The following is a 17,286-nucleotide window of genomic DNA, read 5'->3' as shown; positions in this document are numbered from 1 at the left end:
GCTTAACAAAGAAAGCTGATAACCACTGCCCTAAAGCCCATCACCTCTTACTGTGGATTTAGGCTTTGTCAAGCCAGCTAATGCAAAGAAAGCCTGACTGTGTTGAATTTTCTTTCAGTATACCCCTCTGTTAGGACAACCTATTAAGAGCACTTATGTATAGTCTTTAAAAGTACACATTTAGTGCCCGTGTATTGCTAAAGCTGATATTAATCGACCGACCAGATGACAGTGAAGCTGATGACAGCTTGAATATTTATATTTGTGTCCAATCAAAGTTATAGCAGAACTTTATCACATAATAACAGTAGTCTTTTCTTCTCAATGTGAATAATCTTGAACATGGAACACATTTTCCCCAAAGTCACATCTTTAACTGGAGTGTTAGAGAAAAAGCTTTGCCAAAACATAATATCCCCCTCACATCTCCAGTGTGGTGTGTTATTTACTAGTACTAGTAAAAACCAGTCATGTACAATATTTATAATTTCAAAAGCGACAGGATGTACTTATCACCCCAGCTGTGTCCCTATGAGCTCGGGTAAACCTCCACAGGGTCTGCAGTCTTAAGAGGCACGTGAGAACTGTGTCTATCATGTAAACTATGTCGCACAACAGGCACCTGACTCACAGACGCACTATCCTGCACAGGAGACTGCCATAGTTCATGTAGCTATGTTGTTAATTACCCAAACCTGCGTGGTTCAGGCAGAGGTCGACACGAGGGTGTAAAAATGTTGCGCGACTCCACTTCACAAGACCTTCATGAAATCGGCCCCGGTTCCCTGACGAGGGAAAATTGTTTGTCAAGCTGCAAAAGTGTTCTTTTCCCCTCTCGTGATCCAAGCTTGGGCTAACATAACAAAGTTAGCTTCAGTTATTGACAAGCCAAGGAGAGTTATTTTAGACCCAAGCAGCATCAAATAGAATCAGTGATCAAAGTGGAGAGGCATAGACAGAGGTGGGTGGATGTCTCCTGTGACTAAAAAGATGGATGTTTTGTGAAGACGGTAGAGAAACGAAAGAGAAACAGTATTAGTTTGCTTCTCCCTCGTGGCAAAGCCGAGAGTGAAGTCAGGCGAGTGCTACTGCTGTTCGCTACATCTTAACACTTAAAACTGTCTTAAGCACACACAAACACACAAACACACAAACACGCGTCACCACGCTGACTGCTTCACCACATGTGGATAAAAGAGAACGGGACAGAGGCCACCTTTCCCAAAGAGAGCTGACCCGCGAGCGGCACAGGACAGAAACTGAAAGGAACACATGGCTCAGAGAAAAAGAGAGAGCTCCTGTTGCTTTTATTTACCTCCGCCGCCCTCCCTCTTTTCATCCTAGGATCTCAAAGCGGACCCGCACGCCCGGCCCTGCACCCAGTTTCCTGGGGAGCATTTTTCCTTCCCCCCACCGCAGACATGAAAAGCGCTGGCCTTCCTGCCTGGGGAAGAGTCCTGAGGGGTGGCGGGTGAGAAGTGTGTGTCTGCGTGTGTGTGAGTTTTTCAAAAAGAGCTAGTGCTAACAGCAGGGGTGTGTGCTTGCGTGGTGGTGGTTGGTTATAGGGGGCACCAGGCCAGTGTTTCACAAGGTCCAGCCGACACAAACACTTGGATTCAGGAGCAACTTGACCCCTCCTCTCTTCTCGCTTCCCTCCGTCTCCTCCTCCGCCTCCGTCCACATTAGTGCTCAGGAATGTTGGCCGGTCTTTTTTGCAGGAAATGAAACGATCCTCTGTTCAGAGGGTGAGTGAAGGTTTAGTCTCCCCCCTTTCTCTCTCTCTCACTCTCCCCCAATTCCTTTGCCTCTATGTGAGGGAGGGAGGGAGGGAGGGAGGAAGGAGTGGGACGAGCCCTTGCCCGGCTTTTGAAGTGTGGGAGGTTAAGATAACTGGCACGGCCTCGCGCCTCAATCGCCGCTTTCACCTCTCAGGCCGAATCAAAGCACCCGCAGCTGGGACCCACACGCCTTATAGCCCCCTGACCTCCATCCCGTCACCCCACCCACCCCTATTCCCTTCAGCTCCCCTCAATCCCAGCACAAAAGCGCTGGGGTTTCTTTTCAGTACTATTAAGGAGGAAAACATTGCTGAATTGCTAAATTACTCTAAAAATAAGTCAAGTGGAGAGTGCAGACTCTACCATGAGAGGAAAGACCCTGTGGTTGGGAGATGTGTCCACTGATGCTACTGAGCAGGAATCACCTTTTTAGACTTTCCTTGTATTGCTCTCTGACAGGGCAAGAAACAAGTACAGTTGGATGATTTTAGGCTGTAAACAAGCCAGCAGTGCAGGCAGATTACCTAAGCTGCTTTGTTTCTCAGGCCCAGACTTGAGCCTGGTGTGCTGGAGTGTCTCGGCTATGACCTTGGCCTTGTATCGCACAACCAGCTTTGGTGGCAGCTTTTCAAAGAAGCCACAGCTCTATAAAAAGTGTTACAGTGATGCTCTTAACAGCAAAAAAAAATGTTGGAAGAAAGGGGAAAAACAGTAATAGACGGCCCATTAGAAGAAACACCTGGAAGAGATGGCAATGAAAGGAAATATTCATTAAAAAAAAGGGGGGGGGGGGGGTGAAAACATTGGTTTGTATTGGTTCCACAAGCATTATCAGAAACGAACAGTTTAAAAAGAAATATGAGAAGCGAAAAACGTGCCTGTATAAAATATTGGAGCGTGAGGAAGGGTGGGGTCTGGCTGTGGTCAAATGGGGGAATAGGAAGAGGGGGAGTCACCCAAAAGCCCAAACCTCAGGCATGTGTGGGTGAGACTAGGGGGGAGCACAGGAGGGTGTGGGGAGGAGTGGTGAGGTGTTGCCCACATCTGAGGAGGCATTGCTGGGGGTGAAGTCTGGCCGTGTGCCCCCGCACAGCTCAGTCTGAGCCACTGCAAACCGGGGGATGTCAGGGAGGAGGGTGGTGGTGCGGCACATTCAAAGGGCCTGCACAATGACTGTTCCCTCTGCTGTGGTCTCGCTTCAAAGGGCCTCCACCGCCACTTATATTCAGCATCAGGACAGAGGAGTGGAGCAGGAAGAGGTGGAGTAGGGCGAAACGAGGCAGCGAAAACGAGTGGAAGAAGAGCTGGGATAGTCGTTTAGCCTCCTTTAATAATAAACACGACTTCCTTTTGACGCTCCGTCCTTTGCCTGCCTGCGCCGTGTTACCTGGGGCGCTTTCATTCTGATAACTCACAGATAAGCATCTCACAAGGGGAGGGTTTTATGGAGGTCACATATTTTTTGCCTCTTCCGAGAGGCTGCAATGCCTCGAGGAGCCCCCGGAGGGGGGATGATGGAGGGGGGTGGAGGAGAGGAAGAGAGGAAGTAGAGAAGTCATCACAAAAAAGCCATGAGACTGGACCCTCATGCTGTTACCGCAGCTGGCAAAACCACGACACAATAGGCCCGTGACTCAATCAAAACAAATTCCAGGCCCCAGTCTAAACAACAGGAGAACTACAGCTTCATTTATTCCCATGTGGAGCCTTCTACTCCGTCCCCTATCCCACCCCACCCGACCCCCCCAAGAGAAAAGAAAAAGGTGTGAAATAAGGCTGCCAAGCCAGGATAAGACAACTATGTCAGTGTGAAAGATTTTTTACTTCTGAGCGAAAACCACACACTCAACTGAGGCTTCACATGCTAAGTGCTGAGAGAGTAGTTTTACTTCACAGTGTATGCTTTGTGGAGGGGGGGGGGGGGGGGGGGGGGACATTTCCGATTCCATTTCCTACCTAAAGTAACATTAGCTGGGGCGTCACTCTGATTTAAAATCTCTCCTCCACCTCCTACCCATAACTATCCCCCCACCATTTTTTTTTTTTTTTTTGGTACAGTTTTAAAAACATCCTCTGATCTCCCGCGTGCTGCTCAGAGCGAGACCCACAGTCAGTTTCGCAATCCGGATTCCTTCCCCAATTATCCCAGGTCACTAATAAGGCTGGGTGTGGAGGCACTGGGCTGTGCCGCAGTAGCCTAGAGGCTCGCTGCCAAATTGAAATGACTCTGGAAATGGAGGCAGACGCTGAATCTTGCCTAATTGCAGCCTGAGTGTGTGGCTGGCTGCTCAGATTTTGTGCAATGTGTTGAGAGTGATGAGGGTCTGAGAGAGGGAGAAGATGAGAGGCAACAAATAAAGACAGAGGGGAGGGGGGGGGGGGCAGAAAATGAGGAACGGAGACTGAAGGATGAGTGGCGGTTGACTGAGATTGGGTAAACTCCGAACTCTGGAGAATGGGGTCTGCTGGGGGATTTTCTTCTGGGCCTTTTCTAGCCCTCGCTCTCCCCTAACGCGCTCGCTCCCTCCTCGCTCATCAAAGTCTTTTGACAGCTGACTTCTGGCTGCAGACATCAGAGGGAGCAGAGCTGGGGCACGACCGAGACAGACAAGAGGAGATGAGCGAGAGTGGCCACCAAAGCTTCTGCTTGAACAACACTTTCTTTTATGCTTCTGGAGCAGGGCGTGTGGTTCCAAATGACCTTTGATACACTCTGCAGATGTTCATAATGCATATCCAGGACCACCTGATTTACAAAATAAAAATATACCACCTCGTGCCTAGTTTGTGGCAACTCCCAAACAAACAAAAACTGTGAACTTGTATGCAGCTTCACGGCAACTCTGGGGGCCCTTGTTAGCCAGATTAAAAAGCCACCTTTGTTAGGAGTGTCTCCCCCATGTGAAAAAAAATGTGCAGTGGCTGAAACGGGAGAAAGCCTTGGGGGCATGTAGGGGTCTCAGCCAGATAACTATCTCAAAGGCTGTGAATCAGAGGGCTTAGTCAGACAAAAGGCTAACAGCACGAGAGGAAGCAAGATGGACAGAACCAAAATAAAGAGGTGCAGAAACAGCGAAGGGGAGTTTAAAAAAAGTGCAAAAAGAGTAATTTCCACTTAGTGTAAAGAAAGGGGTGTGAGGGAAGGAGCGGCGAGAGAGACAGGCAGAAACTCTAATTTCACAATGTCAGACTAATGACTTCTCTAAGAGCCGCTGTACTGTGGTGAGAGCCAGCTGTGTGGTGGACCCACTGTTTGACATGCTAAAGATAACAAAGGGAACCGACATCACGCCATAAAATGCTGCTCTGAGGCTCAACTCCTGGCTTGCCAGGCCTTTAAAAAAGGCCATTTAATATGAAAATGCATAAAGTCAGTGCAGCACGTCACCAGAATATTCTTCATCACAACCGTCCAAATGTTGAACCTCCGTACAATAGAGGTGTTCACAACAGAGTCCCCAAAATTAACTCGTTATCAGATTTCTTTGCAGATTCTGCATAACGGGGGAGAGACAGATGGGTTAGAGGCGCGGACAGATGAAAAGGAATAGACAAACGAGTTCATTTAAAGATGCTTTTTGGCGTCTACAGCAAGCTAACCTCAATCCAGCTCTTTGGGATCTGCATAAATTGAGGGCTTGGGGAGTTGTGGCAGTATCCTTGGTATTATGCATATTAGTTTAAGGCTGTCACTGAGAATCAGCAAGGGTGTCCATCCCGCTGCGGCTAGGCACTGCTAATTATTGGATCAGAGATAAAGTGCTTTTTAGCACTTGTGCTCTCTGTTCCTTGAAAACTGGCTGTGGTCACCAAAAAAGGAAAGAGACAGAGAAAGAAAAGAAAAGCCCAATTTTGGGTTCGCAGAGCCACTGGGTCAGGAATCGATCAAGTGGAAAACCTTTGTGTGGTTAGGGGTGATTTTGACGTAAGACCAGATTTGTCACATCTGCCCGGCTTTTTCTGCTGCCAAAAGGAAGCGGAATAACAGGATGCTACCAGACTCTCAGGGAGGGAGAGAAGCGACTCAAGGAGAGTCAGGAAGATCGAGAGGGGGGAATAGAGTTGCCTTTACCACATACTGGGACTAGTAATCCTCCTCTTAAGAAAAAGAAAAAAAGAAGAAAAAAGGACAGGTGACAATTCAGTGAGGCCTTTCTTGACATTTGGTGTGGATCGATATCTCTCTACGTATTGATAACGTGTTGAAAAAGCAAGGGAGCGAGAGACTACATTGTGCCTTTGTTATGAGAGCATTATAGACACCCTGAAAGCCCAGATACCATGAAATCTTATTAAAGGTATAGCATCTCATTAAGTTCCTGCCAGACAAGCTGCTGGATCCTGCCCTGCTTCACAAAGACGCAGAGAAAGACAACACATGTAGCCCATATGGGGCTGAGCTGATATCCTAGCCTCCACCAGAGCAAAAAAAAAAAAGTTTCAGATGTATTATTTATGCCATGTTTAGAAAACACTGAGTTCATGAGCTGCATGATTTATTAAGCAATATTTTTAGTTTATTTGGACACTTTTACCCCCGAATAGCATACGAGTTCTCATCCAACCAGCTCACAAAGACACTGAACTGACCAGTACATGCATACGCTTGCATGCAGAAAATTTAATGTATATTGTGTTGAGGCCATTGAGCAAACCACACACACGCACACACAAACCACAATCCCTCTTCAGGCCTTAACACAGCTGACACAATGACTATGGCAAGGTTAGGGTGGACCTTTTTAGGATTAGTCTGTGAGCACATACTCTCTCAAAGTCAGTGTTTAGCAGTTTTTTTTAAAGAACAAAATGAAGGATAAAGAAAAAGCTTGACATATATCAAACTGGACCAGACAGGGAGGGCATAGAGGTGGGGGGGTTGTCTTACCATATTCTCAGATGTACGCCGTTTTCATTCTCTGGCCTGTACCTGCAGAAAATTGCATCTTTAAAAAAAAAAAAAAAAAAAGGGTATCCGGACGGCAAAAGATCATAACCGTCCATCTGGCCTATACAGTTGTACAGACCAAAAGGAAGTACTGACATTTTACTTAAGAAGTAATTCTCAGTGGATTACAGTTGCAGTGCTAAGGAAGAGGCTCAGAAGCGCAGCTAAACAAGGTCAGCAGAAAGACACACTGTAGAGCAGCAGGCAAACAAATAATGCAAAGCCCAGAAATCCGTAAGCAGTCGTATAGAATGGACAGACTAATCCCAAAGTAGGTGTAATATGAGAAGACAGGGATAGAGACATATAAATGAAGGGGTGTACACAAGTCAAGTTTGAGGCTAGACTGAGCATAGTGAGTGGGTTAGTTTGGTTAGTCTGATTCTACTAGCTGTCAGTCAATGAGAGGTTAGTGGTTTGTTTCACAGGGCGAACATTACTGCAAATGCGACAATTTGCTGTAAAACACGACCCCACAGAAAGATGGTGGAAGTGATTCCCAACTGCACAATGAAACCAACAAACAACGGCGTTTCCCAAATGAGCGAGGAGGCAGGAGTTGGAAGCGTCTCTTACCTGTGGCCGATTCCTGCATCTTTTCCCTCTTCCGCTTCTTCTTCTTTCCCTAAAAAATATACAGAGGAACGCATAAAGTGTGGCTCCAGCACTCACGCTCACTAGACCACTCTTGATATCCTGCTGCTGACTGCCATGTTCACTCATCCCCTGCTGGGCATCCAACCAGCATCAACCCAGACTCTGGACTCCACCACAAACTGCGACACTGAGGGACTGGAGAGCCGGATCTCGTATCAAGTGTGCTCTACCTCCTCTCGACCGCTTTTCCATAGTCTTCAGGCCTGTTGAAGTGTGGCCATTCCCGGCCGAGTGAAAGTTCTGCTGTTTTGACAGCTCTGTGTCTAGCTTTGAAGTCCCCCCCCCCCCCCCCTTGTATTTTTTAAATGACAAACATTAACATGAAGTGCAATTAAAAACGCTCACTGCAATTAGGCTGTGAAGAGTAGCACTCGTTTTTCCAGTGAGGTGGTGGGAGTGCGTAAGGATTTTTTAGCTTATGCTAAATCCCCAGGGGGGAGACTATAGGTATAGATAGCAGTGTAGAGTCGTTTTAGTCAAATATGAGCAGCACTTTGGTTTCCTGCTGCAAAGTCTGCTAATCCACTTATTCATGAGCTAATCTGCCTTCTACTGCCGCGGCAGACAGGGAAGAAGAGAAGCTGAGTGAGTGTGGGTGAGAGAAAGGGTGGGGAGAGATAGGAGGGGGTGCACGGCAAAACTATGAATGATACGCGATTTTTCCACGCCAGTGTGTTGCCTATTTTGGGTGTTTCCAGGCACGATGCTCTGTCTGTAATACTGTGATTGTGGGAGCGGTCACAGAATAACTAATTCCAGAAGGATACACCATCTACTTTGCACTACCCATTATCGTTACCTTCGTCGTGTGCCACATAGAAAGCCATTCCTCTAACCCCCTTCTAAACATCGAAACTACTGAGAAAACAGGAAATTCAACAGGATCCGGCCCAAATGTCACCAATGCAGTGATGATGCGCATCTTTAACTCTGCTGTGCTTCACTGGGAGCAGAGCTATGAACAATCCCCCGCCCCACACACACACACCCCACCTCAGCGAGGCATTTTGGCAGTGGAGCCGTGGAGGCAGAAGGAGGAGGGATGCTGTCGGTGTCCGAGGGGAGGCAGATAAACACCACAAAGCACTTTGGTGGTGGAGTGAATGTGAGTGCTGGAGCCACACTTTTAAATAAAGGCTGGTGCTCTCTCTCTCTCCCAAACACACACACTCACAAAGATTCATACACGTCACACGTCACTCAATAACACATTTAGACTCTCATCCAGCAGCACGTAAGTACACATAAATGCTGTAACAATAAACACAGGCTTCATCCTAAAAATCCAGCTGAACCGCCCAGATTCACAAACAAAAAAACAAAACAAACAAAAAAACGGGCAGCTGGGGGAGCAGAGGTTGCTACTGCTGAACGCCGCATGTATAATCCAGCCTCCTCGACTCAGTCTAACAGTTGCTTTCTACATCCGAAGCCGATATGGAACATCAAAGAGCGCCGTAACCATTACCAGGCAATTTTCACTCACAATGGCAATAATAGTGTCCGTGGTACTGCAATCCATTTTAGTGTGGATGGCACTATAACAGTGAATCACAGTGTTATGAATTACACATTAGGCTGAAACAAAGGGTCTACAAATGGACCCCATTAGCATGGAGGAGGACTGGTGCAAATTAGTGTGTTGGTGTGTGTGTGTGTGTCATTCCTGTGTGGCATTTTAAGAGCAAGTCATGCAACGCTGACATAAAGAAACATGAATCAACACAAACACATTCGCACATGCACGCACACGCACCTCTGTCAGTCTGTTCTGTTGATACTCACATAGTTGTCTCGAGCGGACCAGCCTGGGTAGAGCTGCATGTGGAGCTGCCGTTCCTTGCGGGCTAACTCGTAATACTTAGCTTGCTCTTCTCGAGATAAAGCATGCCACTGTTTCAGTACAAAGGAGATTAAGGGGGAGGAAAAAAAAATAGCATACAGTCAATTACTGGCATGCACTTGCATGTTCTCTGCGTAGAGGCGTGCGCTGGTGTTTTGGTATAGAAGGGGGAAAAAACTTTTCAACTTCCACATGTGTATAAAAGGAAAAAAAAGCGGGGGGGATGAAAGACACAAAGAAGAAGGGGGGGGGGGGGGGGGACATGATGAAGAGATTAACATGCGCAAGAGTGAGAGAAAGAGAGAAAAAAGTAGGGGAGAGGGGGGTGGAGACAAGAAGGGGGGGGGGACTTTGATTTTTGATTTCTTATGAAAACACTGCTTCCAATTTAGCAGTGCTTTTTATTCAAACTATGTCAGCAAGCAATTACCCTACGCAGGCCACAAACTAGGCTTTGCTGTGGCTGGCTGCCTCAACCGCCAGGCCTATTCGTTAAGGCTTTTAACATGGCTCTGTGGTTCCATTCTTTTCCCAATCCTCAAAAGGAACAAATTTTGTCATTTCCAACCGTGCCATTATACAGGCATATTTTATTAAAGCCAATCTGATTAAATGTCAGTTAGACAGGCAGCCCATGTCTGTGCTGTTGAAAGACAGAGAGAGGTGGGTGTGGGGCTTTAGGGGGAAAGTGGAAGTAATTGGCTTGAGTATCATCAGGGCAATAATCACAACCAGTTTATAAAGACTGCTAATAAAGGGGAGAAATCATTGCACTTTTTCAGCTAATCGAGCAGCCTCCTCAGAGAACATGACATAAACTATGATCTCACCGCGATTCAGCAAAGATAAACTCGGGGGAAAAAAAGAAAGAAAGCTAGAGATCGGCGTATAGGTATACTGCGCGACCCACCCTTCGTCCCAGGATCTGATTGATGGCGGCGCTCTCCTTCAGCGTGCACTCGGCAACCACGTTCGCACGCATCTCTTTCATGTAGAGCATGAAGGCGTTTAGCGGCTTTTTGATGTGCGGTCTTTTTGGCTCCTGCTCCTTTCTCTGTTCGTGCTGCGGCTTCCTGTAGAGAAACGGAATACGACAACAAAGTGGAGGAGGTGAGAAAGAGAAAACACTAAAAAAGTTAGAAAATAAGCAAAATAAATTCAAGTCCAAAGCAACGGGAGAAGGAAATTATGTTGCCGCCGTGGCGACAAAAGCAGCCAGGGTCTGGCTGCACTCAACCAATGGCGAGGCAGCGTGAGAGGGGCTGCCACGCCATGGGCCCCGGCCTCTTTAATCATGTACAGTTGTATAGTTGCAGCCCTTCATGCAGAGAGATTACTTCACCAGTAATGGCAACCAAACTTTCTTGTCCGCAGCACACTGGTGAATACTTAAAACCAAATGCTCTCGCGCTAAAAGAAAACACTGCTCGACTTACTTTCTAACAACCTTTTTGATACCAGTACAGTCTTGGTAGGAGGATGTCCATGAATAATGGAAATATCAGTGATAACCACTTCAGGGCTCTTACAGCACTTCCCACTGCACACGCTGGGGATGTGAATTCTTAGCACTAATCTAGGACCTGTATCTGTTGTCAGCTAAGAGTGTTGTGATCCCAGAGGCCAAATGAAGCATAGGCCTGTTATCAGCAGAGCGTGGGCCCTCGCCATTTATCTGCTCACATCAAGAGAAAGAGAACAAGGCATTGGGAGAGGGTTTGCTGAGCATCGCCCTCCTGTAGCGAGTGGAGGAGAACACAAATACCTGGAAGTTTGTTGTGTCAAAAAATGCTGATAGAGGAGTGACAGCACAAGCTTTAAGGTAATATTTTTTGTGTTTGCAGGACTCACATGTGCATGATGTCACCGTCATGAGGCGGCTCCTGTTTGACCTGTGGGTTGACAATGGCCGGGTGAGGGATTCCTGTGGCGTGAGGACCTGGGGGACCTGGCACCATGTGGTGCGGGAACCTGCAATAACAGGACATTTTGATTATTAAAGACTAAGAAGAGGATCAGAGGAGTGGAAAATATCTTCCAAATGGCATTAAAGTGAGAAAAAAAGACTGGGAACTGTTTTATATGACTTTAGAAATTGTCACACACGCCATACGCATGACTGCATATGGCGTGTGTGACAATTGCATGACTATAGCCAATGATTGGTTACGCCTCAAGAACAAGCGTCTCTTTCACCGTGTTTTTACGCTTGTCACATTTCAGAATTTGTGGTTAGATCTCACTTTTTAACTTTTCTATCAATAGTTTATAATATTGTTAGATTTTAACAACATGGTTATAGCTTCTCTTTAATGAATGAATAAAAAAATTAAAGTGAAGTGTCAAACAACATGGTTCTAAAGTGCAAATGCACCACTCCCTCAGTCTAACAGCCTTGTTGCTAGGTATAGACTCTGCCTAGGAAACCAAAAATCAGTGGGTGTAGAAAAACAGGGATTTGTTTTTAAATAAAACAGCCGCCTGTCCTTAGCCTAACTCCTTAAATCAAAAGTGAGTTAGTCAGATTTACAAGGGCATGAGGAGGAAAGGTGGTGGAGACTTCTGGTCATGTGTGATCAAGTGTCCTGCTCGTGGACGTTACATCTGTCTTCACTCAGTGTTTGCCCTAAAGCCAGCAGAGTAAGAGATAGTGAGGAAAGTGAGAGAGATATGTTTGGGGGATAGGGAAAAAAAGCACAGGAAGTAACAAGGATGCAGTGGAACAGGACTAAAGAAAAGCACTTGAAGTAAGTCTCAGAAAGAAAGAAAGAGAGAGAAGCGCTTCCAGAAAGCTTTGATAATGGTTAAGCAGCCATATGGCTATGCAGGGGCACGAATGTGGTGATGTATTTGACATGTGCTGGGCACACAGTCGAGTGGTGTGGCTGTGGCCACAGCAGCGCAGCACAAACCACCGGAGGCGGACCTCCCAGAGGAAGCTGCTGTTCCAGGCCAGTACTTCTCTATTCAGTACACAAAGCCGGTACAGTGTCACTGTCCATAAGATGTAAAAACGCTGCATAGTTTCTGGTCCCTTTTTGCATGAATCAGTCGTGCAGGCTTTTGCTTTAATCTGCCTGTGACTCACCATCCCAGCTGTGATGTGAGCTGCCCCACTCCTCCAGGAGACAAGGAGTAGAAGTTGGGCATGTCTGGTCCGGGGTGATGCCTGGGCATTCCTGGTCAAAGAAAAGAAGAAAAAAAAAGCAACACACAACTATTAGATAGGCAGAATGCAGATAAGGAGGAAACAGCGCAAGCAGCAGGTTAGCAAAAAAAAAAAAAAAAATCCCTTACAGACATATTTTAGCGATTATTCAAGAAGTGTGTGTGTGTGTGTGTGTGTGTGTGTGTGTGTGTGTGTGTGTGTGTGTGTGTGTGTGTGTGTGTAAAGTTGGGATTATCATCGGGTTTGCATATTCCTCAGTCATACATTCTGGTTAAAGTCATGAACTGCCAGTTTCGGAACAGGGCACACACCGGGGCATCAGCATGGCTTCTTGACCTCACATTATCAACCCGTGAAAGGGGCGGATAATATTTTCCCCGCTTAAGCTCGACTCCTTCCAGTGTGTTTCAGCATCTTTAAGCTGGATAATTGAGGCTTCATCTTTATGACAGAGGCTGTGGCTCTCCCTGTAGACACAGGATTGACACAGACTAGCTGTCTGTGGATCTCCAGGACTAAGCTCCTCTATCTCCAGCTCGCCTGCTCTTGTTGGGCTTCAAGGTCAAGGGGTATCTTTCTGTGAGAAGACTTAGTGAGAAATGGGCTGCGGGGCGACGAACGTTTAACATCTGTAAGGTCTCATGGTTTTTTGTCTTAACACACATTTTTCCCCCCTTCTTATTTCACAGTTGTGCAAGTAACAATAAAAGTCGGAAGATATCAGCAAATACTGTTTATACACAGGCAACTGGAATGTGCCTACATGTGTGCTCACGCAGACACACACACAAAGAAAAGAGGGCAAATGCCTCCAGATTAACACCATTTTCTAATCCCTGCTGGAGCCAGCCTTTTCTCCCTGCCTCTATCTTTTCTCTTCCTCCTTCTCTCTCTCTCCAGGCTGGGGTCTGAAGGGGGCCTCCCTCCTCAGAGAGGCTGGCCGAGTGGGAGGCTTATATCTCCAAAGCCAGTGTAGCAACGCTGGATTCATAGCACGGATAGCGCTACTCCCCTGCCTACTAATCCACCACCTAACACTCCTTTAGGGCTCTCCTGAGTGCAGAAGAGAAGCAGGCGATGGCTGAAGCAGCAGGGGAAGAAGAGAGCGCCCCGGCGTGTTAACCTTGTCACTCACACCCCTAAGGTGCCTAATTACTCACTCCCCCCTTTTCAGTTCCCGTTGACATCCCGACAAAGCTTCACGCTCCCGTTTCCACTCTGAACATGTGACACCGATGTGACTGTCACCATAAAAAAAAACAAAAACAAACAAACAAAAAAGAGGATTAAAAAAAGTATTCACTAATCAAATTCATGCTATATGTCTTTACCCCCCCACCCCACCCCAGACAAACCTCCCACTACCCTCCCCTCCGCTCGACCTTCCATCCCTCATTGCAGGCCTTGTGCATATTAGGGCTCATAATGAGAAAATCCATGATTGTTTTTCATAATTAACGAGCAGATCAAAGTCTGAGCCCACTAAGGAGTTCAGAGCGGCAAATGGTCGATATGTGTGAGAGAGAGAGGAAGAGACAGAGAGAGAGAGGAAGAAAAAAAGAGAATAAGAGAGATTTCGTTTTAAGCATTTTGGCTTAGCTCTTCTGATATCCACACACATGAATATGCCTAGGGAAATCATTTGCTGCTAATTCTGCAACCAGATCGCTTGGACATGGATTTCTGTTGGGCTGCGGGTGCAAAAAGATCAAATAGCACGAAAAAAAAAAAAGAAGGAGAAGAAGGACCTCCAGGGCTCCTTTCAGCTCTTGATTGTCAGAGACCCAACGTGAAAAGTGAAACGGGTGTGAAGCGTTTTTCCTCAGACTGTACAACGTGACAACACAACTGTTAAATCTTCCGTGCCTTCGTTATTTCCTTCTGCTACCTGTTTATCCTCTCCTGCCTCGACAAAACATGTCAGACGTGTGATTTTTCTGACATATGTGGAGCACTGTTTCGTTAAATGTCCCCGCTCCCTTCATCTCTGCTACTCTGTGTACTCCTGTGCTCATTTCCACATTGTTATTTATAGCTGGTCCCTCAGAACCTCCGAGCCTCAACATCATCATCGTCATCATCATCATCGCCCACATCTTGTCTGATCCCTCCTCCTCTTTTTTTTTCCAACTGCCAGCCGCAGGAGAAGAAAGCAGAGAAAAGAGACAAGGTGTGGGACAAAACTGCGGATGGGCCACGTCTTTTTTTGTTTCCTTTCTTCCTTGCATTAGCGAGAAGCTGCCAAAGTCTCCAGCTGTGCAGGGCTGAGGAGCTCGCTCCCAAACGGCTCAGGAGCTCCTCCGCAGCTGTCAGAGCTGCAGCTTGATGTTATAACTGAGAGGCAAAGAGTGCAGAGGGAGAGGGCAGCAGAGCTCAGCGTGCCATCCCACAGGCTGCTTCAAATGAGCTCACACTTTGAGATGATAGGAAGGATGACTGTACTGCGACACTTTTTCCCCCCTCTCTCTCCTGATTCCCGTCTATCCAGACATTTATGCAAAAAAAACCTAAATGCAGTCAGGGTTCATCGATGCCTCCATATCAAGCTGCCATGTAAGCGAATACGGTGCAAAAATCCATTTCAATGTCACATTTTATTGCATTAAGAAGTACTGGTGACCTATAATGTGTCTGTGACGACTTTCTTTATTGTATCCTTCTACAGTTTTCACTCTTTCAGTCAGTAAAAACTTGCTGACAACAAAGTGTTCAGTGCCACAGCAAACCCCGTTTTTTGTGTTCCCCTTTACATAGATATATATAAAGAAACGACCCCTTTTAGTTCCACACAGTGTGATAAAAGGATTTCAAATGTGGGATAAGAACAGCAAATACTGCTGTGGCATTTCTTTAGTGTCTTACCTTGTTTGTTGTTGGCATCCTGGGGGTGATGGCCAGAATGGGACACTGGAGCGAAGTGTTCGTCACTGTACGTGATCAGGGGGGTGAGCGGGTGGACTGCATGAGACGGCTGCACCACGGGGACTTTGTTGGACTGTGGAGAAAAATGCAAGAAGATTTACTTTTTTATTTTTTAAATGCTGTGAAAAGCTGATGCCTTTTGTGTTATTCCATCTGAAAAAGGGGCCCTGATCCCTCACACATGATTCATAGAGTACAGGTGGTCTTGCTCTGCAGCAGCACAATGCCTTCTTGACTTTCATTGTATGGTCAAGAAGTTACTATACATATATATTTTTAAAAAACATTTCTTGAATTTCTTCTCTCTTTACTAGGCTGGGCACAGCAGTTCAAAACTTTGTTTAGCCTAGGTCAGCAGGTTTGAAAATCCCCACATCCCCCGAAGGAGGGAAAAAAAAGAAGAAGAAACAAGTCAAAAGAGGTGCGCGAGCATGTCTGAGACAGAAAAGGGGAGAAAGATGCAAACAGAGGTGGAGCGAATAGAAGCGGGCAAGCGATAGAGCAAAGGGAAGGGAGAGAAAAGAGAGACTTGCAGGGTAGAGTCAGAGCAGAGGTCTTAGGCGGGAGATCAAAGGCAGTCATTAGCTGGTGAATAAGGGGAGTTCATTACAGACCAAGAGCCGGGGGAAGAAGAGATGAGGGATGGAGGAGGAGGAGAAAGGTGGGTGGGGTGGGGGTTCTGGCTATGGGGAGAGAGCGTGAGTGAGACAGATGTCTGCAGCGGTACTTAATGCAGGGGTAATCACGTCAACAGTGGCCTGGCCACAGACCCCTCATCCCAGGCTGACTCAGAGAGACGGAGAGCGAGAGAAAGAGAGAGAGCTTCCTCTGGAAAACTAAAATAGATCGAACCAGGCCCGAAAACCCCCCAACCACCAGCCAACAGTGCTTACATGCTTCAGCTGCACTGAACACATGGTAATGCTTAGCCATGCTAAATCTACTATTTACAGTCTGAGCCCAGAGCTGAGCTGAAGTCAAAATATCACCTCCACAGGATATATGGCTAATCGGGAGAGACGGCGGTGCACCGATGGGTGAGACGCCACTTACATCGGGCGGCTGCCAATGAGCTCTCCCGAGTTTTTAGGAAACTCTAATCGATTTTATTCCCAGAAACAGTCACATGATTAGCAGCGTTGTTAAAGATACCCATCTAAATTTAGGATAAGAATCAAATTATGACAGGATGATAATAATAAATGGACTGTTCTTTATTAGCCCTCGCTTTGTTCTCTATGACATGTGTGCCAAGGTGACATTCCTGCAGTGCTAAGTGGTGACTGGTGCCCCGCCTCACCCACTTACGCACACACAGAAAAACTCCTCGGACACAGGGGTGGCTGGAATGTCTGAGTTTTTCTGAACCTCTCGCAGACTGGCACCAGCTTCAACTTAAGAACCCCCTCCGTCCTCCCCCCATCTCACCACCTTCTGGGAATGTCCTCAAAGAGCAGTACGTGTGGTATGTGTGTGCACGTGTCCAGCTGCATGAACCATCATTCTCATCAGGGTCCCAAATCATGCCGGGAATCTCATCTCCTCAGGCCAATTCAGTTCCCGGTTTGGAGACGGGGTGTTACGGCACCATAAAGCACAGGTTGCACTGCACATTTGGTAAAGTTTGTTCTCACACAAGAGAAGCCCTGCCTGAAAACTAAGCCAAGGATGTAGAGGTGTAATTTTCTCACACCAGCCCAGGTGTGTTGCATTCCCTGGTCAACAAAGAGCCAAAGGTTAGTGTCCAGCCTCATCTTTAAGAAGGTTAGGCTTATTAGCAAGGCTGCTAAGCCTAAAAAGAGGGGACTAACTAGGCCTACAGTGGCTGAGACATGCCTCCACCAGGGGCTAAATGACAGCATTCTCACACATATTATTTTACGCCTCTCCACTCCCATTTGTTACGGTGTGGGAATGAGATAAGAACCTGGAATGCTATCGTTAAAACCTGCTATGCTCCCCAATATTG

At 46.8% G+C, this 17,286-nt stretch overlaps 1 protein-coding gene across 4 annotated transcripts in view; it reads right to left on the bottom strand.

Annotated features, from left to right (window-relative positions):
• The window catches only part of lef1 (lymphoid enhancer-binding factor 1), a 41,492-nt gene that overhangs the window by 1,766 nt on the left and 22,440 nt on the right, over nucleotides 1–17,286 (bottom strand). Inside the window, exons 4-10 of one of the 4 annotated variants that reach the window (XM_085459117.1) lie at nucleotides 15,258–15,390; nucleotides 12,315–12,405; nucleotides 11,078–11,197; nucleotides 10,137–10,299; nucleotides 9,169–9,276; nucleotides 7,303–7,351; nucleotides 6,667–6,708 (exon numbers count right to left, since the gene is read on the bottom strand). In XM_085459117.1, the coding sequence (XP_085315243.1) occupies nucleotides 6,674–6,708; nucleotides 7,303–7,351; nucleotides 9,169–9,276; nucleotides 10,137–10,299; nucleotides 11,078–11,197; nucleotides 12,315–12,405; nucleotides 15,258–15,390 (699 nt within the window). In that variant the 3' untranslated portion in view covers nucleotides 6,667–6,673. The remainder of the gene's footprint in view (nucleotides 1–6,666; nucleotides 6,709–7,302; nucleotides 7,352–9,168; nucleotides 9,277–10,136; nucleotides 10,300–11,077; nucleotides 11,198–12,314; nucleotides 12,406–15,257; nucleotides 15,391–17,286) is intronic. The other 3 variants (XM_085459118.1, XM_085459116.1, XM_085459115.1) reach the window with 3 other exon arrangements.

Source organism: Copadichromis virginalis, linkage group LG6 (genome assembly GCF_057382275.1).
Source record: "Copadichromis virginalis isolate Kocher_CV1m ecotype Utaka linkage group LG6, C_Virginalis_male_GT1.1, whole genome shotgun sequence".
Classification (NCBI taxonomy): Eukaryota; Metazoa; Chordata; class Actinopteri; order Cichliformes; family Cichlidae; genus Copadichromis; species Copadichromis virginalis.
Note: the sequence above shows the minus strand (reverse complement) of the source record. Positions and strands in the feature narration are given on the sequence as shown.